Genomic DNA, 26,514 nt, shown 5'->3' with positions numbered 1-26,514 from the left:
TGTTGTCTGGAAGCGTTTTTTGCTGTAGGCAGTTTATTTTTTTGTGGCAGTTTTGTGATTTTGTTCCTTTGCAATACAGCTCTCAGCAGCCCCTTTTTACTCATGAGAATATGCTTTTTCTTACTTATTTCAAAATATAAGACGAAAATGTATTAGTTCTTTTCATTTAATCATGCAAATTTAGTGATTTCATTTTGCTTATTTTGTGAGATATAATTTACTATAACTGCTAACGCAGAAACCCAAGCTCTAACAACTCAGTTAACGCTTTCTCAGCTGCTGCAGTCCAGGATTGCAGCATGTCTGATTGAGGTTTGGACCAAAAAGGATGGAGGCTGCATACTACCATGGAGGATGACTGGTGTCCTGGGTTCAGCAGTAGCAGTCATGTTTTTTCCTTTGTGTTAACTGGTGCAGTGCTGTGTTTTGACTTCCAGCCTGAGAACAGTGTTGGTGAAGCCGATGTTTTCAGTTGTTGCTAAGTGATGTTTACCCTGACCAAGGACTTTGTGAGGCTCATGCTCTGCCAGGGAGGAGGGGAAGCTGTGAGGAAGCAGAGATGGGGTGCCTGACCCGGGCTAGCCAGGGAGGTATTCCATACCACAGCACGTCATGCCCGGGGTGACCCCTGGTCCACAGAAACCATGTGGAAATAAAGAGATTTTGTGGTGAAGACTTTCCCTTCATTGCCCTTTCTGTAGATTGGAATAACACTGGTTAGCTTCCAGTCATTAGGGACCTCCCCAGACTCCCAAGACTTTTAGTAGATGATCAAGAAGGGTCCTGTCATAACATCTGCTCTCTCTGTCAGTACTCTGGGATGAATCCCATCAGGATTGTGAACTTGTGAACCTTCAGCTGATACAACTGGTTCCTTACAGTACAACAGCCTTTGCAAGATGGCTGTAGTGATGATTTTGTGGTCAAGATCATACGGATCTTGTAAAAGGCATCTGAATTTAAAGTTGTGATAACCGACCTTGGCTTAGGTAAAAAATTGATTTGGGATTTGCAGATGTAGAAGAGGAAAGGAGTAGAACTGGCAAGGCTTAAGGGCAAGGCTAATGATGACAGCCTTTAAATTATCTACCTTACAAAACCTGGAATTTAGAGTGGGATTCCTAATTCTCAGCACTCAGTTCTTGTCAGCAAACAGACCAGATGTTTTTAGCTGCTCCTGCTGGTGTCTCACAACTATGCCTCTACTGGGAGATGCAGAAAAGTTTCATGTATCCCAGGTACAGCTGTGTCCTGCCCTCATACTAAGATGTGTCTCCCTCCCTCATTTTACTTGCCTTTTAAATTAGGACATCTCTTTTAAAATAGCGGTAAGATTTTAAATCTAAAAGATCAGATGTTCTAAATAAGGCAAGTGTCTTGCAGGAAATACAGTATATATGGTCGTGTGGTATCAGTTTGTGCAACAGTGACAAGTCTGTGGCTACATAAATAAAATCATAATTCTGTCAATCTCAGAGATAAGAATATTTGATTTTATAATTTGGATTGTTCTTTTAAACCCAGTATTAGTCTTATGGTAACTAAGTTGGATTGTTGTACTTTGTTCTTTGGTGTCTTACACAGTTTTTATCCTTTGCTTTTCTGTTTGCTTACCATTAATTATGGGTTTTTTTATTTATATATTAAGTTTTGTTTTGTTTCAAAGGAAATGTTACCAAATATGAAAAATGCTGAAGTCAAGTATTCTTTCCATCCAAAATGCTGAAGTGTATACTTCCATCCGTAATTTGACTGAAAATACACATAAAAATTTCTAATTAATATGCTATTTATGCAAAAATTGTTACCTTTGAAGGCTGCAAAAAAGGGCTCTGAAGTTTTTAGCATACAAAACTTCCTGCTTTAAGAAGCATCTTTTACTTTTGGATTTTATGTGTAAATTACTAATGAATCATTCATTTTACTGATATATGACCTTGATCTTTTATTTCCTCAGCCATCATGTACGTAATGGGAGCACTCGGTCCTGCAGCTGGATACTTGCTAGGAGGACTTCTTATTGGTTTCTATGTTGATCCTAGGACAACCGTTTATATTGACCAGAGTGACCCAAGATTCATTGGAAACTGGTAAGCATTTTTCAAAACTACTCTCTAAATGGCCAGATGGGAATTGAGACAGGTTGGGAAATCATATCCCTTGAGGGCTTGTTTAAGGCTGTAGAAGGAGGTCAAGGAAGAGGCTTCTGTTGGTTACTACAAACTAGCCTCTGACAGAGAGGATATGTTTGCCACAGAAGCTCACGGGCACATTGCATGGAAATCTTCTGCTTCTGGCTGCTTCTGGACTGCCTCTGACCACTGTGAGGGCTGACTGATGGCAGGACAGGATAGTGGTATTGCAGGAGGCCATCAGGGATCACAGCTGACCAGGGCTGAGCCCTTCCTGCTGGAAGATGGATTAATCCCTTATTTGATATTCCATAGCAGACAGCATCAAACACTGAGCTCTGCTGCCCAGATGGGAAACAGTAGACTTAATTTACCCTGGTACAGAAGAAGGAGATAGGCTGGCATCAGAATATGACCTTTCTAGTCTTGCTTCTCAAGGTGATAGCTTGTGTTTAGGCAGCAGATGATGTAAACCCTCACAGTATTTTCTAGTAAGTAATATGCTTCAAGCAGCACTGAGATGTGACAGCTATAGTTGTTGACTGACGTCTTCAGGCAGCCTTTGAGATATGGCCTCCTTGTAAATGTTTCTTTGAAGAAGCACATCTTCAGGAGGCTTTAACTCTCTTTTCTCAGATAATTCATAAATCTGCCTTGAAGTGTTCATTATCCTGAAAGGAGACTTATGGTTTGTAGTTGTGGAGTGTAGCATTCATTCTTGTACACTGAATTAGTGTTTGTCACTGAGCCATTGCAGTCAGATCATATCCATTTCTATTTATCCTGCAGTGATGTCTCCTGACAGTTTGATGTGAAAAATTCTCTCTTTGTAGTGTTCATAAACCTTTGAAGATTTAGTCCTGCTTTATTTGTCTTAGTCCAAGAGCATTACTTTTCAACAGAAACTGTGAACAGACCCATAAATATATTTGTTAATTGAAATCACTGAGTCTAAACAAATGTAGGTTAAGCTTTGACTTTATCTATAATGCAACCAGTGATACAACTGCCTTATCATCTGGGCATACCTGTGTGAGTTAACAGCTTAAACAGCTCTGGTGAAGGTAAAGTAACCAAAGCAGCATGGACACATCAGTTTGATGCTTCTTGGGCCGTTTGCACCAGGCTCTATGGATGGCCAATACTGATTGTTTAAAGCTAGCTTTGATAAACATCCAATGGTGTCAATAGCCAAACGTGTAAGAGAGGTTGGTCAAAAAATATGCCTGTCCTTGCTTGTGAACTACAAGTTTAACTACTCTTTGTCAGAAGCAGTGAGTGGCATTACCAGTGCCAGGGATGGTTCCCCAGCATCCTGTGGGAATACTGTAACTGCTGAGCTCCATGGCAAAAGTGGTGAAAAGTCACCTATTACAACCACTTCTCTGGGCAGGCTTACAAAACATCTACTGTGCAAGGCCGTGCAAGCAAAATAGAGAAAAGAGCATCTAGTTTGTGCATTCAGATTTTATGCCAAATTGCTAAATAAATTTTATATATCTCCAAGGTTTAATGTCACCTGAACAAATGTGTTGGTGATTTCAACTTTGCATGGGGGTGCCAGCAGAAGTGATCAAAATATGACTGAAACAAGGGCATTAAATCAGCTGTCATAGCCTTTCAGCAGGCAAATTGTATTCTAACGAGCATAGACAAGTAAAAGTCATTCAAAGTTTCCTTTTTCCATCATGTTGGTTATAGAGTCTAGCTTTCCTTGAAGGGTGTTCCAGGTGCTTGTATTACTGTTTTAATTTTGGCTATCTCAATTTTTATTCTTAAATTTCTGAAGACTGTCCCCTGCTCAGATCTCTGGCAATTTGTTTCACAGTCTGTGGTGGCCTCTCATAAAAGTTTGGTGGTGCTCATACCGTCTGCACCTCATTCTCTTTTCTGTTTCTGAAGCTTTGTCTACCCATTAAAATGAAGACCATCATGGTGTAAGGACTGATCTTTTGTCCTTAACCGCTCACTGCCTGGTTGCAGAGAACTCTAGAAGTATAGACTTTCCTATTTTTCAGTGGTAAATAGATTTCCACTAAAATCTATTTTCGGGGACCATGGCATTTTCTATTTTTATTTATGTAATCTAACAATTTGAAATATAAGAGTAGCCTAGCACTTACTTCAGATGACACACTCTTAAAAAGTAGGGTGCAGTTGAGATAAGTTAATGGGAAGTTGTATCTGAGATTTCTCAGCCTTGTCTCCCATGGAGTGGATTAGTGTCTTTTGTTCCCATCTTTTCTTTATTATAGCTGTAAGGTTTCTAATGTAACTTATTGCAGGGACCCAGTAAAATAAAGCCACCATATTATTAAAGGAGGTAATGATGCCAGGCAAAATAGTGAGTACAGTAACTATGATATATGGCAACAAAAATTTGCAGTAAAGCCTATTTTTTACTTAAGTTGGTCCTTTGTCAGAGGTATATTGCATGTATGCAGGGTAGTTAACTTGGTTTATCTTTTGTGAAACTTGATAAAGTAGTTACTTCTCAGGGTTATTTCTGATCTGATTCTTCCTTGATTTTCAGAGAACTTGGGCTCGTGCTCCTGGGTTTTACACACCTGGGCTTCCTGTAGGTGCTCTGCTCAGGCCAGCTGTCTGTGCCAGCCCATCAAATGTTTAAAATTGCTTTTATTCAAATGTGGTAACTGTAGGAATATCTGTTAGAAATCATCCATTGCAAGGCCAAGTGCAAGTTGTCTTTGAGAATTGTTAATATGCTATATAGGGACCTCATTGTGAAGTAGCCCTTGGCAGTCTATCAGCTGCTATGAATCAAATTTTCTTTTGCTGACACTTGTCTGAGTGTTTGCCTGGTTCTGAATCTGTTTAATACTTGGATCTTCCCATATAGTCTTTCATCAGCATTCCACACAAGAAGTTTAAAGGAATTCCTCCAGCACTATCTAGTCCTTCCTTAGCTTTAATTGCTTTTATTTGAGGTCCTGAGGCTTGTGCATATGCCTTTGAGGTATTCTCCTGCATATTTTCTTTGACTTTGGAAGACAGAAAATCAAGGGCTTTTTAATTAATACAGATCCTGTTCTGACCTCTCATTTCCTGTTGTAGGTGTCCTTATTATAGAATCATAGAATAGTTTGGGTTGGAAAGGACCTTCAAAGGTCATATTATTTCTGATAATGTCTTTTGTCTGTTTTCCAATTCTTTAATATTTCTCCAGGAAGGTGTGGAGTGTAGACAGCGCAGGTAATTTCATCCAGTGCTGCATTTGTGACATCTCCAGCACTTGGTATGCTACCATAACAGTCCCTGTGGTTTTAAATTTCATCTAGTGCTATATCAGCCCTGTCTCCTTTGCTGTTTCCTCCTGAGTGGGTGGTTTCAGATTTCTGTGTATTATTGCCACAGTTTGTTTCTTTGATCAGTGCCATTTCAGCTTCTGACTTTGAGATCCTAAAAGGGATGTTAGTTCATTTTTATACGGTCTAGTGATTTATTCCCTGTTTGACAGTGTTGAATAATCCTCCTAAAAGTCTGCTTTCTAATCCATGTATGTTATCAGCTAAAATGAATGGAGGATTTTCTGTTTACATAATATCAAAATTAGTCAAAACTTTCAGCCACTTAGATTGCCTTGCAAAAGCTTCCCCTGCAATCTTTCTAACAAAACTGGCAGTACACATGGCTGTTTGTTTGGTGTTTCTCTTTGCATTTATTTTTGCTGTTTAACACACAAACTGTTACACATGCATATGAATTTCATGGAGCAGATTCTCCTGGAAATGATGCTAGAGCACATGAAAAACAATGAGGTGGTTGGTGGCAGCCAACATGGCTTCACTAAGGGCAAATCATACCTGACAATTTGGTGGCCTATCATGGAGCTACAGGACTGATGCATAGGGACAAAGCAGTTGATTATGTCTACCTGGATTTTTGCAAAGCATTTGACACTGTCCGACATGACATCCTTGTCTCTAAACTGGAAAGACATCCATTTGATGGATGAACTATTCGGTGGATAAAGAATTGGCTGAATGGCTACATGCAGAGGGTTGCAGTCAACAGCTCAGTGTCTAACTGAAGACCAGTAATGCATGGTGTCCCCCAGGGGTTGGTGTTGTGACCAGTCTTGTCCAACATCTTTGTGGTGACATGGACAGTGGAACTGAGACACCCTCAGCAAGTTTGCAGATGACACCAAGCTGTGTGGTTCGGTTGATACGCTGGAGGGAAGGAATGCCATCCAGAGGGACCTTGACATGCTTGAGAGGTGGCCAGTGCCAACCTCATGAAGTTCAAACAAGCCAAGTGCAAGGACCTGCACCTAGGCTGGGGCAATCCCAGGCACAGCTACAGGTTGGGTAGAGAAGAGATTCAGAACAGCCCTGTGAAGAAGGACTTGGGGGTGTTGGTCAATGAGAAACTTAATACTCTGAAGCCAGCTTCAGTGTGTGCTCGCAGCCCAGAAAGCCAACTGTATCCTGGACTGCATCAAAAGGAGTGTGGCCAGCAGGTCGAAGGAGGTGATCCTTCCACCCTGTTCTGCTCTTCAACAGAAGAAGGTTGTGGACGTGTTGGAATGAGTCCAGAGGAGGGCCAGAAAGATGATCCAAGGACTGGAGCACCTCTTCTATGGAGACAGGCTGAGAGAGTTGGGCTTGTTCAGACTGGAGAAGAGAAGGTTCTGGAGAGACCTTATGGAAGCCTTCCAGTGCGTAAAGGGGTCTAACAGGAAATCTGGAGAGGGACTTTTTGTAAGGGCATGTAGTGTTAGGACAAGGGAGAATGATTAAACTGACAGAGGGGAGATTTAGGTTAGATATTAGGAATAAGTTCTTTACTGTGAGGGTGGTGAGACTCTGGAACAGCCTGCCCAGAGAAGCTGTGGCTGCCCCATCCTTGGAAGTGTTCAAGGCCAGGTTGGACGGGGCGTTGAGCAACCTGGTCTAGTGGAAGGTGTCCCTGCCCATGGCAGCATGGTTGGAACTAGATGATCTTTAAGGTCCCTTCCAACCCAAACCATTCTATGATTCTATAACTCTAGAATTCTACATTCTCTATATAATACAGTATCACTTTACTGGAAATTACCCTAGAAAGGGAAATTAAAAGCGAGTATCTACTTCTCAGCACTTGGTACTGTATAATTACCAAAAATGAAAAATTAGGGGAACTCAAAGCTGACACTGTTTCATAACATTTGGTAGGTTCTGGATAAATACTTTTATGAGTAGACATGCCAACAGAAACATCTTCTAATTAAGGGTTTTAGTGCAGTGAAGGCTCTCACCCACTCCAATCCTTTACTCTTAATGTCAATGTTCCATATTTTGCAAATGTGTCTTTCCACCCAGTGCAGCCTGTAAGAATCACTTTGTTTTTTTCATTTCTTGTAATGCATTAGCTTTCATTTCTGTTCCTGTCTCCTGGAATTAGGTGGAGTGGATTTCTCCTTTGTGCCATTGCAATGCTCCTTGTGATATTTCCCATGTTTACCTTTCCGAAAAAACTCCCTCCTCGCCACAAAAAAAGGAAAAAGAAAAAGAAGATGAACTCTGATGATGTTTCAAGTGATGATGAAGTGATGAAAGAGAAAACAAATAGTAAAATACAAGCAGACAGTGCAGTTCCTGCCTCTATGGGATTTGGAAAAAATGTTAAAGGTGAAGTTTGTTTTTAATTTTTAAATACTTTACATTTTGTATACAAGGTTATCTAGAATTATATAAGTGTAATTGAAGGCAGAGTTAACGTTCTGTATTTAATAGCATGTTTTGCTATCGAGGTTTTAATAGATGGTCATCATCTAAAATTACAAATTGCAGTGATGAGTGTAAGACATCCATTTACTTAAATTATTGAAGTGTTTAGTGTGCATCTGTAACAAACAAGTAGCCTATTTCCTATAGATATAGGACCTCTATTATTAGACATATTTATGCACCTTACAGTTTGTAACTGTCATACTTCCTTTAAGTTGCCCTTCACAGAATAAAGTGAAACAAGTGAAAAGAACTCTAGTAATGAGTTCAATTGCATTCACATATTTGGGTAAGCTAATTCAGAAAGGTTATTTGTTTCATACAGCTTTCCTGGCTATTTTGCACTGCAAGCTATTTATTCGCAGAAGGCTATGACAAATGAAACCTGTGCAAATTTTGAAACATGAAGAGACTAAAAGACTGACAAGTAATAGCGATTTTTATTTTACTCAAGTAAACCATTAATGTAAAATCTAACAGAAAGTATTAAAAATCAATAAAATACTGCAGGAGGAAAGGTAGTATTGTTAAAAACTAATTACTGTGAGGCATATACATTTGGAGTTGACAATATAGGCTTAACAGTGTCATAATATTGAACAGCATAGGACAAGAATAAACATGCCTTAATGCTGTTGTGTTGCCAATGCTGTTGTGTCCTCCCTGGATTCCATGATACAAATGCTGGTTGTGCCATTTTGTGGTACCCAGATAAATGCAATGGGACTAAGAAAAACCATGAAATGTCCTTTGTACCACTAGATGTAATTTAAACTCAAAACTTCAAGTGTTTCTTTGTTGACATGAACACTAGCCTATCTTTTTCATTGGGTATCAGTCCAGGATATAGTCATTGGTAGAATTTTTAATGATGCATTTATGATCAGTCTTTATGTTGAGTAGGCAAGGCTTAGTAAAACCAGTATGCTGGTTTTAGACTAAAGCCAGTGTAACTCTGAGTAATGTTCACCCACATGTATATCGATTTGCTCTACACTGCATATATATCTGCACTCACAAGGTACCTGAAGTTAGTGTTAATTTCTATGGAAGTAAATTAAAAACTGGAGACTAGAATTTTCTTATTTATTAGCTTATAGAACAGCGTCTTAATCAAGGTCCAGAGCAAACAAGGTAAACCTGCAATATCGGATCTTTCCATGTTCTCCCTTTAGCTACTTTGCAAAGTAGTGAAAAAAGTGGTGGAGAAGGAAGAAGAGCGTGTTGTCTACTTCCTTCTTTAAGACTCTTTATTCCCTTATTTTTGACTCCCTGTACATGATGTTTTCTCCTAAATACATACAGCTAGTTGTGGGTTTGGTCTTTTTTTAACTTCAAACCTACTGGCCTCTGATTAGCAGAAGTAGTTCAGGGCTACTCTGTTGAGGTTTTCTCACTAGCCTGGGGAAGTGAGAAGGGGAGTTCAGTCTTTGCTGGGCTCCTTCCTAGTCATTGCAGGTGAAGTCATAGCAGAGGGGCTGCTTCATCTTGTAGGTACACCTGGAAAACATACAGGTATTCTGCATCTGAATGAGTTTCCTGGTGCTAGTTCTCTGTTTCTGTACATAATTTCACCTTCCAGGTTGTGTTGTGTCCCTACAGGCACAATAGATACACAGAAAACAAGTATTCTCTTAGGAGAAAGTTTCCCAGTACTTTTTTTTTTTTTTTCCACAGAAATTAAAACTTCTGTATATCTAATTTTAGACGTTTCTTTGATATGTAATTGCCTAATTGTGTACCGTACCTTCTACAAAATCCTATACTAATATATTAAAGGAGCTACCAAATTAGTGCTTTTCATACATGAAACTTTTCATTTTCTCTAGAGGAAACACTTTACCAGTGAAGCAGCCTTGTATTCCACATGTCAGAAAGATATTAAACGAGTCGAGATAACGCAGACAAAAGTATTTTGCTATAAGCTGATAACAGCTTTCCCATTAGGTGTCATTTAGCCTAGCAAATGGGGCCTGCAGCAGGAATGCGCTATCATTTAATTATTTTTCAAGTTTAAGCAGGCTTTTTGGCATGAGATCATGCCTCAGGCTTCTCAGTTGAGGTAAATTTCATTTATAATGGGAAGGAAAAAAGGATTGCATGTGTCTTAAGTCATTTAGCATTGCTTATTCTGAGATGAATGTACATTTTATACTTCCCATTGAATTTTAGGGCTTCATCTTTTTATAGCACGAAGGACAGAAATTTCACTTAGGCAGTAGCCAGGAGACTGATGATTTAGTAGGTCATGTCTTCTGTTCGGTATTAATAAGTATCAGTGATGTTGTAATCTGTCATGACAGAGGTCAGTGCCATCCCTGAAAATCCATGCAGCTTTGGTAAGGGAAGTCCCAGGGAAGAAACTGTTTTGATCTTCTGATATGGTGTCATCTTACCTGGGAAGCCTGGCAGAATGATTCATGGCCTGCTGTCACTTGCCCTAATTTCACATGGGTTAGTTCTCAAGATGAATGAAAAAGAATCAAAAAAGTATGACAGGAGAGGGATGGGGTCCTTTTTCCTGCAATGGATGCCAGTACAGGCTGAAGAAATAAACCAAACTTGGTTCCATTCTGCGAGTAGCCTTCAGCTTGTGGCCTGAGCTTTATTTTGGCCCACAGTAGATCTGAGATCAGTTAAAAATACAGATACATCTTTGCATTTTCTTATGTTTTGAGATGCAGGGTTTGGAATCCAGTCTTTTCTTACCTATGTTGCAAGTAAAAAATGTGAGAAGGAGAATGCTTCTGAGACATATATCAAATGAATTAAATAAAACATTAAATAGGTCACAGGAGGAAGAAAACTTGATGTAGTTTAGTGGGAGAAATCATAGAATCGTTAGGGTTGGAAAGGACCTTAAGATCATCTAGTTCCAACCCCCCTGCCATGGGCAGGGACACCTAACGCTAAATCATATCACCCAAGGCCTCGTCCAGCCTGGCCTTGAACACTGCCAGGGATGGAGCATTCACAATCTCCCTGGGCAATCTATTCCAGTGCCTCACCACCCTAACAGGAAAGAATTTCCTTCTTATATCCAACCTAAACTTCCCCTGTTTAAGTTTTAACCCGTTACCCTTTGTCCTGTCACTACAGTCCCTAAGGAAGAGTCCCTCTCCAGCATCCCTATAGGGACTCTAATAAAAATAAAGAAATAAAGGCAGCTAAAGAAGATTTCTAATGAAGAAGCCATGGTTCAGTCCCATGCATGCAGATAAATCATGAACCTGAGCAGACAAAACCGCTGTTTTCATTTATTATATCAATCCCCTTAGGGTTTTGTCCATGGAAACTGTATCTGCAGTCCTTTTTGCTTACCTCTGTATTGAAACTTAGTGCGCAACAGATAAAGGAGCAGTGTAAAGAAAGCATATGTATACGTTACCTAAAATATACTCATCTAATCTGAAGGGTATTGAGTATTTTGTAGTCTGTGGGTTGTTTGTTTGTTTTATATATATATATATATATATATTTATTTATATACATACATACATTGAGTTTTGTCCTTATATACAGCCCTTACTTAAACATGGAATATGAAATATGTCTGTCTTTTCATGTCTACCAGCTGTCACATGCGCTTCCCACTGAGTCCATGGCAGGGACAGAGACAGGTTAATAACACTCGTCAGGGCATCAGCAAAGGTAAAAGAAACTCCTGAAAGGCTGGTGGCTGTAGGGTAAGCCCACTGCAGTGCTTCCCCAAGGATCTGGATTGGAGTTTCTGCAGTATCTGGAGACTAGTTGAGTCAGAAAAGGAGCAGACGACAGTGGTCTGTGTGCGGGGCTCTTGGTGAGCACTTAAAATGTCAGGAAGTTCAGCAGTCTGTGGGCTGGAGATCCTGCTTTGACCCTGACCTTGAGCAAGTTGCTCCCCCCTTACCCTTTCTTAGGCTGTCTTGAAGAGCTCAAAATAGAAAAGGCCGGCATGACTCCATGCAGTGATGAGCAGCATTAGTTGGAGCCTTGAGAAACTGCTCTAAATCAAGTTAACAAAAGTAACAATCAGATCAAACTTGCTCTGAAACTCCCTACTTTTGAGGGGATATTAGGGGCTGTTCAGCGATTTGGCCACCATCCAGGTACTTAAGGCATGTCCTGAAAATGCTTGAGGAATCAAGCTGAATGCAGTTGTTTAAATGGTATGTTTGTAGGTAATGAAATTAAATACATGGGAAAATATTATTTTAGAATTCAGTGATTAGCCCCATGCAGGATCTGTCTGAAGTAGTTGTGTGTGATTAAAAAATGCTCATATCCATTCTGATAAACAAACCTGTTTCAAATCTTGGCTCTGCTTTGTGCTCCAAAAGAGTGGAAGCTAGCCCTGAGACCTTGGTGTGGAGGCAGCCTTCTTCAAAGGCTGCAGACATGGATAGTATTGTCCAGGCTTGGAGCACCAACAGAAAGGAGGTCCTTTAGCTAATACCTGTGTTACCCATACAAGGAGCTTCGATGATGGACAACAAGAGGACAGTGCTGTAGACTGGGATGGTTTAGTCCTTTGGTTGTATTCATTGCATCACCTTGGCCTAGATGCACAAGAACAGGGATAAAAGAAAATATATAAAATGATGAAAAAAGGTGAAGTCAGAATTATTTCATTTTTTATTGGAATTCTGTTTATAGTGCTTCAAAAGTGTCGTTTAGAGCAGTATTTATGAATATTTCTATTGCTTGCAGATTTTTCTTATGCTTTTCCGTTACCATGAATCAAGCAGTTGTCCAACACATGAATGAAAGAAAATGTATTCTGACAAGAGAAAGAATATTGTCAAAGACCCTGAAAGGAAGAAAATTCCTGGTAGACTGGCAAACTAGTCCATCAAGGCAGGTTTTAATATACTCTTAGTTACATGGAAAGGAAAGGAAAGGAAAGGGGAAAGGAAAGGATTTTTTAAGACTGGAATAACTACGCAGAAGTGTAAACATGTTTACAGGTGTACTAAATGATCATTTCAGTTTTAGGAATGTAGTTGATAGAGATTTGCTTGTTCAAATGACAGAATGAGAGAAACTGCAAGTTCTCGTTGGTTTGTTTCTGGTGCACACTTGCAAAAAAAAAAAAAAAAAGAGGTGTTTTTTTTTTTTTTCAAAAACCTAAAAATCAGAACCTGACAGGTTTAATAGTGGCCTTGAAATCAAAACCTAGCCCTATGTCTAGTCACACAAAGGTAATATGACATTGGAATGTTTTAAATCCATGATTGATTATGTAGTACAAAGGATCCTTGAAGTTTTTAGTGTTCTTGTTTTTCACTAGAATTAGTGTGGTTGAAAGATATGAGACAATTATAACGCCTTTTTATTACAGGTTTCTGAATTCAGAAGTGTAATACAGATTTTGTCACACAGGATTTGAACTGTAATCATAGGAGGAAAGCAGGGAAAACCTAATTCTGAATAATTATTTTTTATTGGAGAATTTCTTACCATATAGCATCTTTTCCATGTATGCCAGACAGTTTCTGTGTATAAATCACAAAGAGCTTCAAGTCTCAACTGCTTCAGGTGGTGTCTGTTAATGCAGCATACACAAATAAGCTGTTTCATTTCATACCAAAAATGATAGTAATCAGCAGAGCTGTTCACTGAAGAATCCTTCACATGGGTGTAAGAGAACTTGTGCTTATTCTAAGACACTGAAGTTTTATCTATTTATCAGTAGAAATCCAATTTCAAAATTCTAATTAGTTTTGAAATTAATAATGACCTTTAGACTGAGTGCTCAGATAAGATACAAGTAGGAGTCAACAGAAGGTACAGCTCTACATCCAAACATCAGAGCAAAATGTTTGTTAACTCTGCAGTTTATTACCTTATTAGTTCTTCAGTATCTTTAGATCAAAAATACTAAACCAGACATTTTCCTGAAGCTCACTTTTACCAGGAAGAGCTAAACTTTACCAGGTATTATGATATTTATGCCATGCCCTGTAAAGTAATGGATTTAGCAAAGATCTTTAATTTACCCCCTGGCCAGGGACTTCCAGTTCATTTCTACAAAAAGCACTTAGTTCATCGTACTAGTGAAATTATAGTTCTCTTTCTAATACCCAGTCTTCTGAGAGTTGCTATCTTACTAATTTTCTTCTACATGTTTTTAGCACTGGTGAACAGCTGCCACCAAATAGCTCAGTTTCACTTCTGGCATTCCCTCTTTCTGCTTCCTGACTCCTGTCTTGCAGCAGCAGCAGCGGTATGGTCATAAGCTCTTGCTTCTGCTACAGGGGGCGAAGCACTCAATCCTGCACCTTGTCCCTGTGGAAATCCTGTTACAGCTGCCCTACTGCAGCCCTGTGGCAGCCGTTTTAAACTTCATCATGTAGCCCCATGAGAGGCTTTGCAAAAGCTGGGTTAGAGCATCTTGGTTGTTACCCTTAGATTTCTTTTTCCATCTAAGTCCCCATCAGCTAACCCAACCCCAAAACAGACACAAAGCTGAAGCTGGTGAGATTTGAGGGCTGACATCTGATGGTATTTTAGATCTTTTTTTTTTTCTCTCTCTCTTTCATTTCCTTTTGAACAATGAGATAAATTTTGTGCAGCTGTATTTTAAGCATGTGTCATATTTACGAACAATTACTGATACTATTTTATCTAAACTTGCCACTGTAATGTAGTTTCTGAAGGTACACAGTTGTGTTACAGTTTCCATATATTCACATTGACTATACTGTCTCATTCTCCTGTTATCTTGTTTCTTTCTGTTTTTCTACTGCAAGCAGACACATATATTTGGAAAAAAAGCTGTAGGTGGTAAAAACCATGAAGATTATAATATATGAATGCTTCTTAATGATTTATTCATTACTTATTTCCAAGTTTTGTATTTAACATTTAATACATTTCTTCATAGGGAGCAGTAAGGGAGCATTTGACTACATTAAAATTATAAACCCTGTACTCATAATGAACTCAATATAAATTTTGACAAGTGGCATAAGCTAAGACTAAATGCAGTAAGACAACTTACGTGCTAATTTGCAGCCTGACAAGTTTTGACATGACAGGAGTCTAAATTCTGTTTGCTTTAATATATATAACCTACTGGAATCAATGTAGAAAGGAAGACAAATTTTTGACTTGACAACTTTTAACATCATTGAAATTCTCAATCCAGAGCTCTTACTCAGCGTGCTACATTTCTAATGGGTGCTGTTGTCATTGAATTCATTGGGCTTTGATTCAAGCAGCATTCATTTTTTTGTACAAAGTGAAAAGCAAATAAAAAACCCCAAACCATAGTAGGTTAGATATAACATTTGAAGAGAAGGTCTGATCTTGGTATAAGCTCCAGGAAAAAGAAGAAAGTTTAAAATCACACTGTCTAATCTGAAAAAGTTGTCTTGAATAGAGATATCATCTTGTGATGATAATTTGACATCACTACAAGACTCACTTAGAATTATTTAGGAGTTTCTTTTAACTACAGTGCTGAATTTCATGGGGTTTTGATATTCAATTTGAGAATTATTGCAACATCTGTGAATACTTCTTCAATTTAAGTTAATGATGTATTCTCATTTTTAATTGTTTCACCCCTTCTGAGAATATTAAACGAGTTGTATGTAAACTATGTTGAGATTCAGTGATATCACTGACATAATTTTTCAGTATATACTTTGCATTTATAGTAGATACTTCTAAATTGTATAGAAAAATATTTAATTAAAAATATTTTTGTTCTTTTTTTTAAATTTTGATATTATTATCTTAGTTTTCAAGCATGGTCCTTGAAGCAGAGTTAGAGGGGGGGAGTATGTGATCTGTTTTCCTCCTGTGGAGTGCAGAACTGAGTGCTGTTGGTTCACAAGTGTGACATGTTATAGAGAATTTCAAACTGAGACATCAGAATACCTCCAAAATTGCTACATTTTATTGCTGTTTTGTTTTTGTTTTTGTTTTTTTCTTTTAGACTGTTACTATGTAGACCCTGTTTCTTCAGATTATTTTGTTAAAACAGACCTCAGTTGCATGTGTGAAAAGTAGGACTGCAGCCCTGGGGCGATGCAGTGAGATAGGGTACGAGCAGACAGTGAAGATTGCAATCCCAAATATGCAGTCTTCCTTCCGCTTAGCAGATGTAGCCAGATGCTAGCAAGCCATTCTTGCCAGTCTATCTCAGAGAAAATGAAGTTGGTTTCAGTTTACTTTTGTTTCTAGCTCATTATTGATAACATTTGTTTGTAATTTTTGTCATTTTATAGAACTTCCAAGAGCAGCTGTCAGGATCTTAAGCAACATGACATTCCTTTTTGTGAGTTTGTCATACACAGCTGAGAGTGCCATTGTCACAGCTTTTATTACCTTCATTCCCAAGTTCATCGAGTCGCAGTTTGGCATCCCAGCTTCCAATGCCAGCATCTACACTGGTAAGGAATTGCCACATAGTATAACCTTGCAAGGGCTGGTTTTCTTCAACTAATGAGATGATTCAATGTAGAAATGAACCAAAAATGTGCTTGTTGGAACAGGAGATTGGATACAGCTTTGTGTATTCTGTAGATATTCAGGCAATTTTTTGATGTTTGTTATATGTGTTTAGTAAAATGTGAACCCATTTATATTGTTACAGGGCTGGGGGCTTTTACATAAGCCTAGACAGACATTTTATAATACAATAATGGTCTTCAAGGAGGGGAAAAAACAATAAAAACAGGCTAGAGACCCAATAGGCGTTACTGCAATTTGTGATTTTTGAAGATTTTTGAAGGCTGTTCTTATTTTCTGTGAATTTTACTTCCTCTTTGATCTTTAAAATGCCCTAATCTTTTTTTCTTCCCCAGTGACGAGTTAAGATTTATCTGTCCCATACTTCAGTTATCTCTCCCCTCCAGACTGGTGGTTTTCTCCTTATTTACTTTTTCACACTGAGTGTGTAACAATCCAGTCTAGCCCAGAGAGCTCCCCAGATCCTTTCCCACCTGTGTTTCTAGGTCTGAGACCCCTGTTCTGCAGGTGTGGTTCTTTCCCTGCTGTTGCAGCAGCAATGTACAGCCAAGCACAACTTCTAACAGAGCTATAAAGTACTACATTTTAAGCTTTATATTGCTCTGCGGGACGACAAGGTGTGAACTTCCCTAGGGAAAGGGGCCAAAATATTGTACAGAATTGGGGCCTGTGTCATGCAGACCATCTTCCCTCTCTCCTAGGGGCATCAAAGACGCTTATCTTTGTAAGCATCTTTTTGACTTCTCCATAGTACTTCCCATACAGAATAGCTGCTAATTGCAAAGCATGTTAGTTCTTTGCTCCCCCATGTTTCCAGATCTTCTGTGTGAGAAGGAGTGATGGAGTGGAGAGTGAGTTGTGGGAACAGGGGTGAAGTATGGGGTGAAGCTGCCCAGGGACTCAGTCAAGGAAAAGACAAAAAGTAGCAGAAGAAAGAGAGAAGACACACAGACCGCACTCAGGAATCATGTATCATCTGCAGTGGCTGGAAGAAATATGAGTTTCTCTAGACTGCAGAGGGGAAACATCAGAAAAGCACCATATAGTTCTGTTTGAGAGCTTGTTGAGATGAGATTTTCTTCAGGGCATGAAATACCTGTGTACTGCATAAAGGGAGGAAACATTGATTGATGGGAACCTGATTCTATCAGAAGTTTAGGGTAGCTACACATGTGCTGTAATGAGTCTTGATGGGTTTGATACTCTGTAAGTTGCTTTGTTCTCAGGATAAATCAAAAACATTGCTAGACAAGATATTCAACAGCTAGTACATTAAAAGAGAAAAAAGTGATGTGACCCTCTCCAGAGTGTGAAGCTGTGTTGTTTTCCCTATTATAAATTACTTGATAAAGACTATTATAATGAACCAGAAGCAGAAGATGGAATAGCTTAGGCTGGATGTGCAACACAGACAAGTGAGCGCTGCTTCCAGAACCCCAACTCCTAAACTTAGCATTAAAATCAACAGTTGTTACTAGTTTTATAAATTCTTTTTGTAGCTACTGGCTAATTAGTTAAAGACATGCCCAGTTTACAGACTTCTGGCTAATAAAAGGAGGACTTAACATGTTATTTATATTACTACATCTACACTTGTATGTGCATTGCCAACTGAGTACATGTGTTTGCTGAATCCCTTCATGTGAGTAATGTGAAGTTATTATTGGTAATTTTCTATCTCAATTCATAGCCAACAATTCTTTCATTAAGTCTCAATTTCTTTCCATTTTTTAAACAAACCTAGCATTAATCATCAGCAAAAATGCCATGTGCCAAACTTTATGTCTTGAACTTGTGCAGCTTGTGCTTCAGTCTTGTCTTGCTTGGAGTTTTGTTTATTGTGTGTAGAGAAGATGGCATTTAGCCTCCAGGCTTTAAGTCCAAGAAAAAAACACAAAGAACTCTGACTTTATAGAGTACAGGTAGATCTTAGGTTAAAATTTCAGGTGCTTTGTTAACATATTTACATTTGAAAGAGAGAGTTACAATTCAAATAATTTGTAATTGGAAGAACTGTGCACTATATGTCATAAAACACTGTTCTGGTAACATCTGCTAAAATGGTTACAAATGCATTGGATCTATCTTTAGCTTTAGAAAAGGTATAATATATATTTCAGACAGAATTAGTTTGAAAATGTCCATTTTATTCCCTTTGGAAGTGTAGCCTGCTTAGCAGATACTGCAGTTTTCTGTTGCCAGACTATTAGTGGCTGTTAAGATCATCTCTTGCTGCTGTGGCAAGCCTCAAGTGCTGCAGTATCCTGACAGCAGCAAAAAGGACAAAGCTTGAAAATTGCTGACTGAAAGCTGATATTGCCTTGGAGCACTGTATCCAGGAGTGTATTTAGCACACGCACGATTCCTATAAGCCAAGCTGTCATTATAAAATGAAGGAGAGTGCAGTGCAACAGCTTAGTATTGAATCTTAAGCTTTATTCCTCTAAATGCCTTTGAAAAAGAAGAATGTGTCTCCTGATTAGATGTACATGCTTTGCTTTGCCCTGGAAAGTCGCCCGGAAGAGCTGCATTCCTTTGACAGTACATCACTTCTGATTTCACATTCTCTGTGGAAAGAGAGGGGCATAAGGATGAAGAGTTTGTACTTAGGGCAAAAGAACCTGTCAGGCTTCCTGACAGGAAGGGAATGAGTGCCTCTTTCTACAGCCTTCACCACAAACAGCAAAATCTGTTCTTGCCCTTCCAGTTTCTCCCAGAGAGAGAGCTCCATCACCAGCTCTACTTTGCATGGAGAATTGGTCTTTATACATCTTGTGTGTAGGCTTTCATCCAACCTTTCCATCTTTCTGAATGAGAGTGAGCCTTGACGGGCAATTTGCTTGTGTTCTTCTTGTGTTTAATGTTCTGATCTTCATGGTGTGTCAGAAGATGGATGAAAACAGCAGCACAGGGTAGCTCACTAATGGAAGAACCACTAACCTAATGCCTAGCAAAATATTGACATGCTCAGTTTTTACAAGGTACTAGACGCAGACACACAGAGTCTCAGTTCTAGTGCAAGGCTTTTCCAATATCCATGCTTTCAAGAGAATAAGAAAGAAAAGGTAAATTCAGGTCCAAAAGAGGTTGAGCACTCAAGCCTAAGCTATAAGGTGGAAGGAAGAATAAAATACTGAGGTTAATTTATTGTCAATAAGCTCTTACCTTGGGCTAGATCCTTAGTTCATATAACTGATATAGCCATGGATTAGGTCCATGGAATTTGATTCAACTAACAGAGGTGTTTTAGAAGACGTTGCAAGTGATCCTGATCTGCCTTTGGTATGGATGTCAGCTTCTCTGACACAGATTTCATAGAGCAGGGCACGCCTAGTAGACTCAGATGGCTGAGTTACAATTTTTACCCAGAGAGAACATTCTCAGTGCAAGTAAAAGGATTTGCATTATTTCTCTTCCTTGTTCATATTCAGTCATTGAATGTGAGAGATATAAAGGCTCAAGAGAGATAACAGCTTTGAACTTTGTGAAAATCATTTAATTCTCCTAGGAGGACTTAAGCATCTAATTTCTGCTCTATGAGAAAGACTGGTTTTGATTCTGTGGAGGGTTATTATTAAAAAGCTTCCTCATGAAATGACATTTTATTTTATAATGCCATTGGTGATGGCAGTATAATTAAAGCAGCAAGTATTTTTACCTTTTATTTGTATTTTCATGATCTCAGCATTTTGATAAAAATAATGTCCCCCTCAACTTTAGAGAAATTGTCAGAGAATGGGAATACTTTGCAATAGTATTAAGGATACTTGCAAATTATAGTCCTGCTGGCTTCTTTAAAAAGAAGATCAACATCTTTAAGAGTTTGGATTATAAAGTATAGCTACTTCCAAGTAGATGAAGCTGCCAAAAGTTGTTGAAATTCCATATTTATGGGGAATGCATCTTTGTTAGCAAAAACCTAATTTAAAGACCTTTTTACATGTCAGTGAAAAGCAAAAGCCAAGATAAGTGAAGATGTGCAAGACATTCTCAGATTTAATGCCTCCTTAGGCCCTGACAAATGAGGACGGACTGGTGATGTGCTGCTGAACTGCTACAACTACAGCAGCAGAGCAAGAGGAATTTCATGGCCCATCTTTTGTGTCTTAAACTTACCCAAATACTAATTCTAGTATCTTAATTTCTCTAATTGTGTTTGATCAATTTATACTCCAGGTGGCTGTGCCAAGATGAATGAGGGTGCTGACCCAGGAAAGCTTAAGTTAAATATTTAGAAGGCAGAATTAGCAGCCTGGCTCATATGTGCACTCCCAGGTGGGCAGACTTCTGGGGTCTGGCCTGAGGTTAACACTTGTGATTCACTGGCATTAATTGTGAGAGTAGGGAGAAGAAGATTCACGTCCAAATCTGGATTTCTTCAAGTTTTCAGTACTTAAACTGAGGCAATATGTAGCCCTTCTCCCCATTCTAAAATAAATACAAAGCAATGTTTCTGCTTGTCAGTACAATAGTTCTCTTATTGTGCTTTGGCTGCTGGTAATATCATAAGGAGGCTTTTATTAATTCTTTGACAACACTCCAGAGGTTTGAAAAGTCTGACTCAGTTTGCTAACAGAGAATTAGACAATGGAGATCTTAGTACAGCATTTGCAGTCATCTAATTAGGGAATGAAACCAATTTTTATGTTTTATACCATTTCTATAGGTCCCGTTTTAATGTTGCTTGAATTTCTTCCTGGCAGGTGTGATTATTGTTCCAAGTGCTGGTGTTGGTATTGTCCTTGGTGGCTACATTATAAAAAAACTGAAACTTGGTGCGAGAGAGTCTGCAAAGTTGGCTATGATCTGCAGTGGTGTATCTCTGCTGTGCTTTTCAACTCTCTTCATTGTTGGATGTGAAAGCATTAATCTAGGGGGAATAAATATACCTTACACTACTGGGTAAGTATCTTGGAATCATCTGTGGCAAAACCATGATTTTCCAATAAAGAAAATGGTAAAGAAATATAAAAAATTCTGATGGCTGATATACTGAAGAAGCCACATTGTTCAAATGAGAATTTGGTGAGTATTGTGATATAAACACACACTGTTATGGTGTGTGGTCCTTTTTTTTTTTACATCTGGTTTATAGTGAAGGTTATATAATGAAGGGTATGTAATGCCTCACCTTTTTGTGGGGTGGGAAAATGCATCAGAATGGGCTTCAGTGATTTTTGCAGGAAAGAAGGAATAGTGTCCCATAGAAGTGCTCAGACTTTAGCTGGTGTTTCAAAATGTTTTCTGACCATGAAAATTGTGAAAATACTAAAGGGATTATAAAGATTATTTCTGAATAGGTTTGTTTATTATCATCATAATAGCGTCTTAGGTCTACACTCCCTGTTTGAGAGGAAACACTTGAGCATGTGCTATCAATGTTAGTGGTGTGAACTGCTTCTGAACCACTTACTAGTTGTATGAATGCCCTCAGCACTTGCTGGGTCATCATCAAGACAGCAACTAAATCAGAACCCCTCTCAGTTATATTGAGAAGGAGAAAAGCTATAATGAAAAAAAGTTATGGAGGGAGGAAGGTATTTAGAGTGAGGGATTTAAACTGAGACATTAAGAAATGCATGGAAGGGCATTTAAAAAAAAAGGGGGATATTTGGAAGGAAGACAGTGTGATAGAAGTTGTAAGAAGGTGTTCTGCTGGAAGGTATTTCCTCAGAAGCCTGACCATGATCTTTAATTTTCTTGCTTATTTTGTTCATTACCTTCTCCCCCAAACTGCTGCCTTCATGTAGCTTAAACACTAGAACAGAGTAAGCATTTGAAGGGCACTAACTTACCTGAAGCAATTTATCCCTTTTCTTTTAGATCTGAGACAGCATCCACCTTTTATTTATGGCCAGGTGCCAGGTATAAGATCCATGTGAATATCTTGCTTTTAAAGGCCAGCTCTGGACACAACTAACATTTTGAGGTTTGGAAGAGAATGTAGAAGTGTGAAGCAGGAAAAGATAAGATCAAATGGGAAAAAGAAGAACTGCAGTGGGGCACTGAGTAAGCCAAGTGAAAAACAAAGAGACAAAATGGGAAGCAAGAGCAGAAGAAAATAGGCATTGTTTACACAGAGAATATTTCACATTGCGTGTTGCTGGGTGTTATTACATTGCTGTCAAACCTTTATCCTAGGACAAGGGAAAACAGCAACTGAAAGTCATGACCTGATGGAAAGCTGGTTTATTCCTTTGTGTTCTTAATAACCTAGAGTTAAAGCTTGGTGCTGAGAGGCTGATTGTAGAGGGGAGTAGCATGGTGATATATTCTTGCTTGAGCATAGTGGGCTGAAGAAGGAGAGAATGAGGATGAGAAGGAGTTGGAATGTATGATTGTCCACCTGCTATGATGTTGGTGGCAGCCTGTGGGTGGAGATGAAGAAATGAAAATTATGAGGAATTAAAACATAGTTTCAGATAGCAGTTGACTGAACTGTGTGGTAAGTCAGAATGTCCCTGCCTGGCTAATGAGAGGGCTGTAGTCTTCTGTTTGTGAAAAAGTGCTATGTAATTTAAATCTATTTCTAAATTGAAGACAAGGCAAACTATTGCTATGTAACACATATCCTTCACACTGGAACTGGAAGAGTATCGATTTTTTTTTTTTTTCCAGTAGGTAATAACGTTTACAGTAAATACATAGCATGAATTGAAATAGGCACTTAATTCACAGCTGTTCTGAAATTCTGCAGCAGCATTACTTTACCACCTTCATCTAATTGTTCTTAGAGAGAAAAGGGGCGAGACATGATAATGGCAAAATTCTCAAAGGTGTTGAGGTATATCAATTCTTTCAAATCAATATGCAGAGTGTAATATCATCAGAAATACCAGGATGTTATATAGCATGGTTCAGGAGTTTGCAGCCCCAGCTCTATAGGATTTTTTTAATGCAGGATCAAATCCAAATTTATTATCAAAATGATAATAAAGAAGTAACACTACACATAAATTCAGCCTGAATATCTGACAAGATAAACATTCTGTAAATCTTCATGATCAAAATCATTTGATAGCTTCCAGTCATTTACTTGGTAGGCTCTTTAACTCAGACATCAAAGAATGGTATTGTTCATGTAACAAAAAAGCATGCTTTCATTTTGAGGTTTAATAAAACACATGCTTCAGTCTCAAGTTCCAATGAAGTGCAGTGTATGGACATCAGAGCCGGTTCAACAGGCTAGATTGAATAGGAGAAGCAGTACAGCTCTCGGTTCAGAGAAATGCCTTGCATGATGCTCTACCTTAACATGGCTTTGCCAGTCTGATCTGAACTACCTCTGCTGACAGCAGCCCAGAGATGTCAGCTACATTGGGCAATGTAGACATACCCTGCAGGAGAATTGTCTCTGGACAAACATGTTCCCTTGTACTGTTCTTTTACACTCAGGAAGTAGGGTTTTTTTTTTTTCCTTAGATGAGCTGAAACATAAACCAGTACAGAGGAGAAGGATAAGCTGGTGTCTAGTTAACATAAAAGTAGGTACATGCTGGTACTCAGCAAAGTAGGCAATGATATTTCATAATTCAGTATGTTTCATAACTCAGTATTTTTCTAACTGCAATGAAGTGAATGGGACCTGGAGGCATGCACAGATTAGAATACATTTACAAGGATTTTCTGCTGGTTTATGTTAGAAACAAGCAGTTTTGCTGTTATTGGTGTGTCATCAGCAGCTCTGCTATCAGGAAGGTCAAGGGCATCTCTGTATTATACATCTCAACACTTTAGAACCTGCTTAGAGGATTGCCTCTGAAGGTGTGTTTGGTATTTGAACAGAGTGTAAGGAGTCTTACAAACCACAATAAATACAGCATCCCTTTTCTTGCACCATAATCATTTGAATGGGGATTCCTGAATTGGTGAATTGTCTTCTTGTCCAGACAGCTTTTGAGTATCTCTGAGGAGGGTAGCTCCACAGCCTCTCTGGACAACCCGTGCCGCTCACTTCTCAGTCACCCTCACAGTGAAAAAGTATTTCCTATTCAGAGGGAACATCCTGTGTTTCAGGTTGTGCCCATTGCCTCTGGTCCTGTCACTGCCCACCACTGGAAAGAGCCCAACCCAGTCCTCTTTGCACCCTCCCTTCAGGTATTTAAATACATTGGTGAGATCCCTGAAACTTCAGCCGGACAGACCCAGCTCTCTCTGCTTTTCCTGAGAGGATGGATGGTCCAGTTCCTTCAGCTCCTTAGTGGCCCTTTGCTGCATTCTCTCCAGTATGTCCATGATTCTCTTTTACTGGGAAGCCCAGAACTGGACCCAGCACTGCAGGTGTGGCCTCACCAGTGCTGAATAAAGATGAAATAGCAGCGATGAGCTGCTTTGGTTGGTTGTGGACCTGTCTCTTCTATGTTTTGTGATATATGGCAACTAAAACAGGCTTTATTGGGAACTCACTCACAGTGACAGATTACTGAATTAGTTCAGTTTCTTTTCTCATATTTCTGGTATGTGATGAGTCAAAGCAGACTCTTTTTGATTGCTTTCTGTTGATTTGGTGCAATTAAGGTTTAGTTAAAGCATACAGTTGACTTACTGAGGCACTTCACATAAAAAAAAGTAATTCTGTTCTTCCTTTTGTACCACCAGTTTGGGTTTCTGTTATTCTTGTATCTTTCAGTCCAGTCAGCCAGTTGGATCCACTAACTTGAAAGCAGTGACTAATTGGATCAGAACAATAACAATAAAGGAGTCCAGCTAACACAGTGAGAGGGTCCCTTGTTTGATAGCTACACAAAAATTGCATCACTGCTGCAATTCCAGCTGCTTGCCAAGAAGGAGACTGCAAATCTCTGTCATCAGAAAATCCTTCAATACCAATCCAAAAATATTGCTATCAAATTAAGATAATCCTTTTCACCATATAGCCCAATATTTTTACAAAAATTCTGTGGTGAGGGCTTGTCTTCTTTCCTTTTTATTTCCTTGGTCCTCTAGGTTACTACATTGATCTAAAAAAATATGAATAAACCCATGTGCAAACCAATTCTTTGTTTAGCTGTTACCAAAATATAGTCAGTCACTGTGGGGTTTTGTTTTTTTCCTAAACTCCGTTTCATTTAGACTGTAGCCTCATGGGAAGAGAGTCTACCTTTTTGTTTTCCAATATGTGTACATTGACTGCCAGCACAATGAGATTTCAGTGCAAGCCTGGGTAGCTGAAATAACAGGTCAGAGTTCTAAAAACTCCAGGCAATAAATCTTACCCTATACTTTTCTTATTTTACTCCTATGCCACAAACCTTCCACAGAGTAGCAGTTGAAGAGGAAAACAGGATTTAGAAACAAAATATTAGGAATTAGAGTCATTTTTATTGTTAGTCACATCTAATAAAGGTCTCCTCTTTATTAGCTTTACTGGCATCATGTCATGGAGACAAAGAACAGTCTCCCTGAGAAGTGAACAAATGCAATTTGTCAGTTGGGATTCTGGGTTTTGTCCCAGCACACATGTTTAGCAAACTTGCAGTTGAACCTTGTTAATGAAAGAAGCTGTGTCATTGTTTGCAATTGAAACAATAGTTCAGGAAACGCTGTTGTTCGGGTCTGGTTTCTGTCAGTATGCTCATGCATGCCGGGTATCTTTGGCTGCTCAGATGCAGTATTTGTAACCTCTGAAACAAGCAGAGCGGCTATTTCTTTGACATTCTATGTGTCTAGAGCAGTGGATGCATTGAAACTAAGCTGTTTTTCCCACAGACTACAGCTCACAAGCAGGACTTACTAGCTTGGGTGCAATTTCCATAAGATCCTGCTTTTTTTGACCGATACAGGTAACTCTACAATGTGCAGAATTCAAGTGTCAAAGCTCAGGTTTTCTTTGTGGAGAGTAGGTAGTCTCCCAGTGTCAGAAGGCAGGATTAGTAGAGTACTCTGGTTTATCTTACTGCTGGAAAAATTTATGCCCTCCTGGGAGAGGTGTTCATAGAAATCTGTTATAACATGTTCTAAATGGCAGATTAGTGTGAGGAGGATGGGGTTACATAGATATGTGTAAGTAAAGATGTCATGTTCCCAGCATCTGAATTCCTTCATTAGTTTCTCATCATTGGCAAGGGAGTGAACAAGGAGTGAATAGTGAAGGTAATAAAGATGAAAACATGAACCTATTAAACTGTTACTCTTCTCCACCCAACCTGTAGATGTATCTGCAATTGCTCTGACCCAGGTGTAGGACCTTT

General features: G+C 38.9%; 1 protein-coding gene across 2 annotated transcripts in view; it reads left to right on the top strand.

Moving 5' to 3' along the window:
* SLCO5A1 (solute carrier organic anion transporter family member 5A1) overlaps positions 1-26,514 on the top strand; it is a 67,073-nt gene that overhangs the window by 28,810 nt on the left and 11,749 nt on the right. For both annotated transcript variants that reach the window (XM_057426170.1, XM_057426171.1), the window contains exons 3-6: positions 1,958-2,090; positions 7,539-7,765; positions 16,081-16,245; positions 21,028-21,226. In XM_057426170.1, coding sequence (XP_057282153.1) covers positions 1,958-2,090; positions 7,539-7,765; positions 16,081-16,245; positions 21,028-21,226 — 724 coding nt within the window. The remainder of the gene's footprint in view (positions 1-1,957; positions 2,091-7,538; positions 7,766-16,080; positions 16,246-21,027; positions 21,227-26,514) is intronic.

This window comes from Pezoporus wallicus, unplaced genomic scaffold (assembly GCF_028554395.1).
Source record: "Pezoporus wallicus isolate ANWC-B61680 ecotype Strahan unplaced genomic scaffold, APGP_CSIRO_Pwel_v1 contig_4131, whole genome shotgun sequence".
Taxonomy (NCBI): domain Eukaryota; kingdom Metazoa; phylum Chordata; class Aves; order Psittaciformes; family Psittacidae; genus Pezoporus; species Pezoporus wallicus.
Note: the sequence above shows the minus strand (reverse complement) of the source record. Positions and strands in the feature narration are given on the sequence as shown.